Genomic DNA, 9,951 nt, shown 5'->3' on the forward strand with positions numbered 1-9,951 from the left:
ACCCCGCGGAACTGTGGATTTAGTCATGCCAGAAGCATCCGTGAAGCTCCACGGTTATACAATCACGGGGAAGCCTGGCTCAGCAGCTCAAACACAGCCGCTTTTCCATGCTCGGGATAGAAACAGCATGGAGAAGCGCGCAATATAAGAGCAACAGTAATGCGATCTGATGGCAACACGCACCACGTAACCGCTTCCACTCAGGTCCCATCAGGAATGGGAGCTCATCAGGCTCAACTTCACTCCTCCTGGGATCCCTTCTTGTACTAGCACAGCTACTCGCATGCAACAGGCAACCAGCTTTCTAGATATGATCAGAAAATGGTAAGAAACCAAATAATAATTTTCAAGAGAACTCTTTAGATCATAAAACAATTCCAGGAATGAGAAGTTGGCATTAGGTTGCATTTGATCATGCACTTGATGTGCTCCTTGTGCCTGATGCAATTCAGCTGAACAGCTGGGTTAAATTCTGACCAGAGGCGCTGCTGCACATCCAAGCCACGCTGGAAGAAAGGACAAGGTGCCGGGACACCCGGTGCTCGGCTGGCTAGCTGGGCTCAAGGGCTCCCCACGTCTCTTACTAAACCAAAGAAGTTACTTCAGCAAAAGAGGTTAAGTAGGATAAATTGTGATTTCCCCAGCATGAGAGGCAGAAAACCAATCCCATTACACTGCAATAAACACAAGAGTTTGAGTCACCAATTTAATTTTATACAAGTCAAACTACACGTTGTATAAAGAGTACAAGGCAGTTCTAATGTTTGCTATTGCATGTTACAAAAATCAATTTAGCTATAAAGGGGAATTTTTGGGATGAGTCCTATTCCACAATTTTAAGTGAATTGGCAACTGTGGTTTAGCAAAGCCTTTGTTAAGACTAGAACTCTAGCTCCAAGAGATTACATTTCCAATAAAGGTCAGACTTACACACAATAGGATTATAGTTCTCCTAGTCTGAAGCAAAACGTTAACATAAACGAGTCAAAAGGGAGGGAAGACAAGTTGTTGTTTTTTTTTTACCTACTTTTCATATCCAATAGGTATTTAGAGGCTGACAAACCATACAACATACTAGTGACTTGGACCACATCCAAGAGACACGTTAGTGTCCGACAACTGAGTGACACTTGATATTCAAGCAAAAAAAAAAAAAAAAAGGTCGGAAAGCTTTCATTCTTTCAAGTTTGAAACGTAGGATTTTTCAGCAATACTGTATGATACAGGTTCCCGAGTACCCTTATTACCTTTAATACAGTCACAGTATGGGGGGGCAGGGGGGGAATGTTCTTTTGGCAAGTTAAGATGCAACACAAATGCTCCAACTTGAGTTTATTGCTGGTCTAAAATCTTTCTAGTATTGTTACCGGTTTATATAGTTTGCAGCCTGCTTCCACAAATTAAGATGAACCAGAGAATTATGTGACCTGCCCAGCAAGGCAATCCTGCCTTTGGTAGCAAGCTGTAACCTATTAAGCTAATGATACCCATAGTTCTAAATCCATGAAAAAAAAAATAGGAAAAAATGATACTTTCAAAAAAGCCCAGATTTAAGCCTGTTTATATTCAGTTTATTTTTAATATAAAAACCACTTTGCACTTAAGAGTAGTTAAGTTACTCCTGCGGAAATGCTATAAAATCAAACTTTTAGCTGAATTTCTACAAAAGGGGGACTTTTCCTGCTTTGTACCACCATCCGATCTCATGTTTTCAAATTTGGGATACAAATTAAACCCTTATGCCTCAGTTAGGCCATTCACTCCTGCAAGAGAGAAAACCAACTTCTGAAGTACTAACATAACACTAATGGCCTGACAAGTAGGAAAATGTTCCGTAATAGTGTGCAATGTAAGAGGAGAGTTCTAGTCTTAATCTCTTGAACTAGATCTTGATCGTGAGCGAGATTTTGAGCGAGATCTGGAGCGGGACCTCGATGCAGCTCTTTTGGGTGGTGACTCTGAGCGAGCCTTGGCAGATGGCTGCTGCTGCGGAGAATTGGAACGGGACCTGCTCCTTGACCTGGACTTAGACTTAGCATCTCCTTTACCATTTTCTTTGGGAGATCGAGACCTGGACCTGGATCTGGACCGAGACTTCTCAGACTTCTCCTTGGATCTGCTGTGCGAGCGGGAACCCCTGTCAGACTTCGGTTTCGATTTGCTCTTTGATCTAGACTTCCTGCTTTTAGATCTGGAACGTGAGCGGTCTTTGCTTCGTGACCTGGATTTGGATCTTTCAAAAAGAGACAGAGTTTATTCTGCATGAACTGAACTGTACTTATAGCAGTTGTAAAGATCTATCAATTAATAAGTAGCAATTCCTGTACTAACAGAAAACAACGTATCACTTACCGGGAACGGCTTTTGGAGACGCTACGGGACCTGCTGCGGCTGCTCCTACTCCTACGACTTCTGCTTCTAGACCGTCTTCTAGACCGTGACCTAGAAGCAGTAAAAATGTAATTTGTCGCTTATTCTTTGTCTGGTGTGCTCTCCTATGCTATGTAACAGAGAAAAGCTGCTAAAGAACTCCTCAAAAACAAGTATGGCCACATGAAGACATATTCTTAATCCACCCAGGTTCGATATACCATTGAATTACCTCTGACATCTCACACATGAAAAACTCTCAAACCTGGCTTTGCTGTATGACATAAAAGAATTCCGTTTACATTCATTCCCAGGCATCCTCCTATTCCTAAGTATCAACTGAAGATAACCACTGCAGGCATCCCCATTCTTAGTGTAAGTAGCCTTCACACAGAGACCAACGTGTCCCAAACGTTACCTTGACCTGCTGCCAGAGTACGATCGCCTATGGCTCGACCGCGGCTTGTCTTCAACCAGCCTGATCTTCCTGCCATTTATCTCTGTGCCATCCAGTTTGTCCAGGGCACGCTTCATGTCCGAGTAAGATCGGAACTCAATTACTCCTTCGTTTGTACGTTCTTTGTGAGCATCTGCGTAAGTTACCTCACCAGCTTGCCTCATGAAATCCTTGAGGGAGTAGATGAAGAATAACGTAAGCATTCCACGTGCTTATGCTCTGCAAGAACATTCACTTAAGACAAGTCTGAGCAAATGCAAGAAGCATTAATTGCATATAAGCATTCACGCACAAATACTTCTCAATTACTTCCACCTAAATCAAAGTGAACATTGATATTAAAGGAAGTTATTGCTTCCCGCTAGTCACAACAGGCTCTGTGATAGAACATTAATACATACTTTCAAATCCTGCCAACTACAGCGACTGGAAAGGTTTTCAACAATCAGTCTGTACTCTGTACGAACAGGCGGTCCGTATTTATCTCTTCCAGATTGTCTCCGACTGCTATATCCGCCACCACCCCCACCTTGATTGTACAAAGAAATAAAGTTAGATGGTCTCCTAGCATGAAGGAAACTAAATGTTCTGAAAAAGTTAGTTAAACAGTTATATTTACTGGAGTAGGACTTTATTTCTCTATGCCTCCAATAAACTTTGCAATTTTGCCATAATCTATATTAATGGCAAATCAAACAGACTAAAATCCTACAAGTCTGTGCTCCTAAGATCTGTTAGAGAGTGACTGCTCCTTATTAGATTCACCTTGCTAAGTTTTATTTTACAGAACATTGTAAAATATAAAACTTAACTGATTACATGCATTTCTACATTTTACAAAAACGTTTACTAGTTACACTAAGTACTTACATCACAGTATGAGGTTTTTGGTGGTGGTTTGGCCACAAAACACGCAAGGTAACAGTCACCTAGTTCAGTTTAACCAGTTTTGTCTAACCCTTGGAATCCTCACCATCACCCTGCGTCTAATGGCAAAAGGCTGCTGTCGTCATGGCTTCCGGTAAGGTCAGCCAAAGGGTCATAGGGCAAGGGTCACACAATGTATGGAAAAGCCATGGCCAATCAGGAAAGGCAGTCATCTTAGCCTCAGTGGACACAGCCTCAGCCCCACTGGTCACTTTTAAATTGAAACATCAAGGACTTGTTAAAAAGTTTGAATTGAACATGCAACAATTTTAAACAACATACATTTGATTTTTTTCAAGACAGATACCCACCCCCCCCAAACACCAAGCTTCCACAGATTACTCAAAAGATGAACCTTAGTACTTTTAGTTACAGTACTAGGCCCGTTAAGCTCTATATAGTTCAGCTTAAGAGGCTATACGAGTTAGCTGAACATAGAAATATTTACAGTATCCCCCACTCAGTACAACCGATTCCATCTCGAAAACCTCCCCCCACCCCTTCTATATATTCAACTGAAACCATTCGCATGAAAGTTTACAGCTGAGCGCTTCTACCCCAATTATGCAACGGTATTTATTCATTAACATTAGTGATGCAACATCACTGTTTCATCGAAATGCTCCCAAGAACACTGGAGCCCTTAAATTAGTAGAGCATATCGTTTCTAATTAACCAGAAACCCCTTCTAGAAGGCCACAGATTTGCAGCCGGAATCGCTTCACATTTTTTGCCCTCCTAAGTTTCTTAGGGGATACCCGAGCGCAACGCCGGTGCCAGGAAAAAAGGCCCGCGGCACCGAAGCCGGCAGACAGCCTGCTCCCGGCGATGCACCGGGCATCCCCCACCCCCAGGGACAGCGACACCCCCCCGCGCCCCCCCCCCCCCAGCCCCAGGGGACTCGGTCCCGTCCCCTCCATCACCCCGGCACGGCCTCGCCTCCTGCCCCTCGCCCGCAGCACCCCGGTAACCCCGCAGGAAGACGGGCCCGTACTCACTGCGACTACTGTAGCTGTACCCGTCCCTGTCGCGGCGGGGCCCGCGGGCGTGCTCCACGATCACCCGCTCCCCGCACAGATCCTTGCCGTTCAGCTCGTAAACGGCATCGTCGGCGTCTCGGGAGTCCTCGAACTCCACGAAGCCGTAACTGGGGCGGGGTGGGGGGGGTTGAAACGGACACACGGGACAAGAAGAGAGGCCCCGTCAGCCGCGGCGGGACAATGGGCGCCGTCCCCGCCGCAGCGCCCCCGCTCCCCCCGCGCCGCCGCCATCTTGAGCCGGGCGCCACGCGGCAGCGGCAGACAACATGGGGGAGGGAGGGAGGGAGGAAGGGAAAGAAGGGGGGAGGGAGGGGGCGGCGGGCGCGGCCCGGGGGCGGTGGGGGAAAGGGGGCGGCGGGGCAGCCCGCGGGCCCCGTGCCGGCGCTCACCCGTTTTTGAGGTCGACCTCGAGCAGGCGGCCATAGCCGCTGAAGAAGCGCTGGATGTCCTTCTCCCGGACGTGGTAGCTCAGGCGGCCGATGTAGACGCGCGGCATGTCCGCGGCGGGAGGGGGGAAAGGGGGAGGGAGAGGAGAAGAAAGAGAAAGGGGGAGAGAGAGAAGGAGGGAGAGAGAGGAAAAAAAGAGAGAGGCGGCGAGAAGGGAGCGGCGCTGCCAGGCCCGGACTCTGCCACCGCCGCGGCCTGCTCCGCAGCACAATGGCGCCCGCCGCCCGCCGCCGCTTTTATAGCGGGGGGCGGGGCCGGTGGCGGACGTAACGGCACGAACGTCAGCACGCACGGGCGAGCGGGCGAGGGCGAGGCGGGCAGGGTGCCTGCGCGCAGGCGCGGGGCGCTGGCGGGCTGCGCGGCGCATGCGCAGTGGCGCCGGCCGTGGGCGGGGGGACTCGCCTCATGGCGGCCGAGGGGGCGCTGCTGCCGCTGCCGCCGTCGGCCTCGTGGCTGCAGGCCCAGGGCGGGCCCTTGGCCGCAGCCCGGCGGCTGGCGGACCGGCTTTGTCAGTCAGCCCCCACCGGGTACGCCTCACCCAGGCCTGCAGGAGCGGGCTCTGAGAGGGAAGGCGGGCGGCCTGGCCGGTGGCAGCCCCTCTGCCATCAGCCGGGGTCAGTCAGAGCAAAGCCCTGGGGTGGGAGAGCTCCTCGCAGGCCGGGACGGCCAGGGAACTCTGCGGAGCCGCTTTCCAGGCACGGTTGCAGGGGAGCAATCCCTAAAGCCAGCCCAAAGTCACCCGAGTTCTGTGTCCTGGTTCCCTTTAATATCTGTTCTGAACTGCAGAAGTCCTCCCGGTATATCCATAAAACCACTGTTTCAATCTGCTGGGCTTTAAGTTGTGACACTACATAATGTATGCCACGATTTGTATATTTGACATAAACTATGAATGTACAAATGTATTTATTTTATATATATAACATATATTCTAATACTTACAACATTTTTTATATTGTATACTACATAATTCAAATATTTAAGGTGAAAAAGCCACATCTGCTCCTGGATTTTTCCCAGCAGCCGGTGTTCGCCTCGTGCTGCAGTCCTGTGAGCATCGATGACGGTAACGTGACCCACCGAAGACACCATCACTGCCTTCAGTTTTGCCCTGAGTTAATCTGTAACGAAGCAACTGCTGAGTTTTGAGTTGAAGAAGCGGGGGAAACCTCTGGAGTCTCTTTTTTTTTTTTCTCATTTAATACAAGCTTGATTCATATAATACAGCAGACAATGAGTGACCTCTTTCTCTTCCATTATTGTGGGCAGTCCTTGGGAGATTTCATGAGTTCATTCAGTGTTTTCTGTCTGCTTTAGAAAGACTTACGCAGGTAAGTCAGTAACTTACGGGCCTGCTGTAGTTTTTTCATACAATATCAACAGGAGATATTTTGACTTGTGAGTAAATTTAAGCGTTAGCCAGGCTGTGGTGTTCGTCAGCTCTGTGTAGAGAATTCAAAAGGGTTCTTTTTAGACTGAATCGTCCGGCACAGAGGGGAACAGCACAAGATACGCTGTACCTTGCCCTGAGCCTGCTGAAATCAAAGCTCTCCTGAAAGAGTTGGGATGTGTCTCACACTCATGATCTTCAGCTTCGAGGTGTTTAGAGAGCAAGCTCTGAAGCACCAATGATTTCTCAGAAACAGGTAATTGGGAAAAGTATTATAGCTATTTATTGCTAAAATGTAATAGTACCTCTGAGCCTCTCCCATGGGCAGCAATAACATTGCATTGAGTGTTGTAGACAGAATTAAGGGATGGCTTCTCCTACCAAAACCTTACAATATAAAAAAATCCAATTATTTAAGTAATTTGTATCTTCTTTGAGATAACTGCAGGTTATAAGATCTGATCATAAAGGTCCTCTCCCCACTACATCTATATTCTGTTATTTTCCACTCCCGTTCTCATAAGAGGATAACGATTTACTGTCCCAAATTTTAAGAACCTTGGGTATGAGCGTTCATCTGAAATTGTCAGTGCTGGCACCTCTGGAGTAGGAGAGCTGCATGCTAAGACTCGCTGGAAACAACCCAATTAGATAGTGCTTGCTAAAACATCCTGTGCTCGGTGAAGATAGTGCGTAAGCCTGTGCTGAAGTTCAAGGATAAGAAGGAAAGCCGAGCCTGTTCTTAAGGGCTTCCCTGCAATTGGGTGCTCTTCAGGATCAGAGCCTTAAATAACTGCCTTTCCGGAAAGATTTGCACTTCTGTACTTCCCTCACAGCCCGTAAAAGCTGCTCTCTCGTAGGTGATGGCACTCATTTCAACATCTCTGCCTCTTAGTGTAAGGAATTTCTTTCCCCTTTCCACCAGGGAAAAATAAATTCTTCATGACGGAAGCGCTGTCCATGCATCCTCTGAGCTCTGAGGCCTCAGCTGGTGCTTATATCGCTGCCTTTGCTGGGGAGAATATCGCCGCACGATGCCCTAGAAATGGATGAAAACCAGCCTGTTCAGCTCAGGGCCGTACGGAGCATGAACAAGCACAGGCAGTCCCTGCGCTTGCTGGCCTGTTTTCATGCGTGCAAAGAACGGAGCCTGGGACCGACCCATCCTGAGCACCGGCGAGTCGAGCAGCAGCAAACAAAAGCAAACGAGTGAGTCGGTCCTCCTGTAGTCAGGCAATGAGACAAACCCACTCCCAAAAGCAACGTCGGGTTGGAAAAAATCCCCAAACGAGTAAGCAACAAAGCAGCGCCGAGGAGAGAGGGGTCGGGAAGGGGACAAATGGCACCAGGAATGCATTCGCTGGGTCAAGGTTGTGTCTAGGAAGGGAAAGGAGAGGCGGTTGCCTGATTCCGTCTGTGCTTGGTCTGGCTCATTACCGGCAACAGTACGTCCTGCTGATGCGGTGAGCAGAGCCGCCTGCGCCAAGTTCGGGACCGGTACAGCATCCGTGCAGAGCAGCTCTCCATTGTACGCGTGCTGAGCACATCCAGTGACAGAGAAGCCATGCGGGTATCTCCACACGCGCAGTGCCCCTTTCTCCAAAGAAATATCGTGTGCTTGCGCCTCATATGCTTTCTAGAAGTACGCAGAGGATGTGACCATACAGGATATGAAGTCCCATGTTCCGTGGGATACTGATACACCAGCGCTGTCTGGTGTGTCTTTCAGGCTTCCAAGGGCCCCCATTATATGATGGCCCTCTCTGAGAGCTCTTGGCAATCTCAAAGCTCTTGGCAAGTGTCAACAGAGAGACATTTGCTCAGGCCACATGGAAAGTGAGGGAGGATTCACATTAGGATCTCACATCCTTGTTTTCTTTTTCTGCTCCTATACTTGAGGAGGGATAAAGGTTCTTCAAGGTGCCTCCTCACTGGGTGCCATGCTCCGAGTTCTCCTCCAGTGCCCCCTCAAGCCATTTTCAAATCCTTGATTCTCATACCCCTGCGCTTCGTTCACTGTTTGCCTCCCATGATCAGTTGCCTATTTTTCACGTTGTTTCTATTTCCTCCTCTATTTCTCCCACCCTGGGGGATTGATGGCTCCCCCTATTCCAAGGGACCTACTTGACCAGCCTTGGCTGTAACTAGAACGGCCTTAGCCCTGTCCTGTCTTACTCCTTCTCTTATGGTCTGTTGGTAATCCTTGAAGGCAAGAAGTGGCTGTAAAACAGTGACACAGTGACCAGAGATGAACTTCACCTCTTAAGAGTCCAGGCAGGATGGTGGATGTTGCTCAAAGCAGATGCAGATAAGATCCAATTATCTTCTTCATCCTTCTGGATCAGTGGTCCCAGGCTATTTCCCTGACCTGTCTCTGTCGTGTCCTATTATTTCTATGCCCGTGACCTAACAGTCCTATTCCTGACGTACATGAGCGCACGCGCAGCGGCAGGTTCAGCCTGAATCAATAGCCTTTCTCGCGCACAGAGGGACGTGTGTTCCTGACCCCTGGAAACCTGGGATAAACATCTCAAATGCATTAGTTTTATGGCCCAATCTGCCAAATCAACTGGTGCTGCAGAACTGGAAATCGCAACTCTGTAGTTCAAACCTTTGGTGCTTTTTCCTGGGCACTGAAGACAAAGAGAGAAATGGAGAAAGGCAAGTATTGCAGTCTTTCCGTAACCACTTCCACAGTGGAAGGTGGGAGGAGCGTCATAAAAAGAAATTACAATTCATCTTTTTTCCTCCTAAGGGCGCAAGGCTCTAATCTCTCGGTACAAAGGCTTGAAGTCTGTAATTAATCATAATCTGTGAGATATGAAGCAGAGCTCTGGTAACCTTTTACAGGTCTTTTATTGTTCGTCCAATAAAAAGTATCACATGTAATTTGTCTGTCTTGTTGACGGCTAATATTTGGCTAGTGATTATTTCTTATAATCTGTTGTCAGAGGAGCCCTCGGTGTGAAATTCATGTTCTTTCTCCAGTCTTGCCAGCAGCGGGTATGGCCATATGTGAGTGTCTCGTGAAAACAGTATAAAATATGCATATTATGAATTTATTATGCACCAGCTGTTTATTGTAAGACTGGAGCCTCAGGATGCTGCTGCCAAGTGTCTGACTGTTTCTCTTACACTTCCCTCTCCCATCACCTTGTCCTCGTCACATCTCTCCGATGGAGAAGCCAGTCCTGAACTCGGGTGCTGCTCAAGAGGGAAAATGGACAGGTTGGCTGGTTTTCTCCCTTTTTCCCACAGCTGCTTTGTGTGCACCCCATGGGCACTGACACTGGAGGGCACGTCTGGATTCACGTGCCAAA

At 48.2% G+C, this 9,951-nt stretch overlaps 1 protein-coding gene across 1 annotated transcript; it reads right to left on the reverse strand.

Annotated features, from left to right (window-relative positions):
- Positions 1-692: 692 nt before the first annotated feature.
- On the reverse strand, positions 693-5,488 carry SRSF6 (serine and arginine rich splicing factor 6). The gene is made up of 6 exons (XM_074604840.1): positions 5,184-5,488; positions 4,753-4,901; positions 3,229-3,356; positions 2,789-2,997; positions 2,353-2,442; positions 693-2,233 (listed from the first exon to the last, which is right to left on the reverse strand). The coding sequence occupies exons 1-6, from the start codon at positions 5,288-5,290 to the stop codon at positions 1,870-1,872; spliced, it is 1,047 nt and encodes a 348-aa protein (XP_074460941.1). The 5' UTR covers positions 5,291-5,488; the 3' UTR covers positions 693-1,869.
- Between the last annotated feature and the right edge of the window lie 4,463 nt (positions 5,489-9,951).

The sequence above is a fragment of the Larus michahellis genome, chromosome 12, assembly GCF_964199755.1.
Source record: "Larus michahellis chromosome 12, bLarMic1.1, whole genome shotgun sequence".
NCBI lineage: Eukaryota > Metazoa > Chordata > Aves > Charadriiformes > Laridae > Larus > Larus michahellis.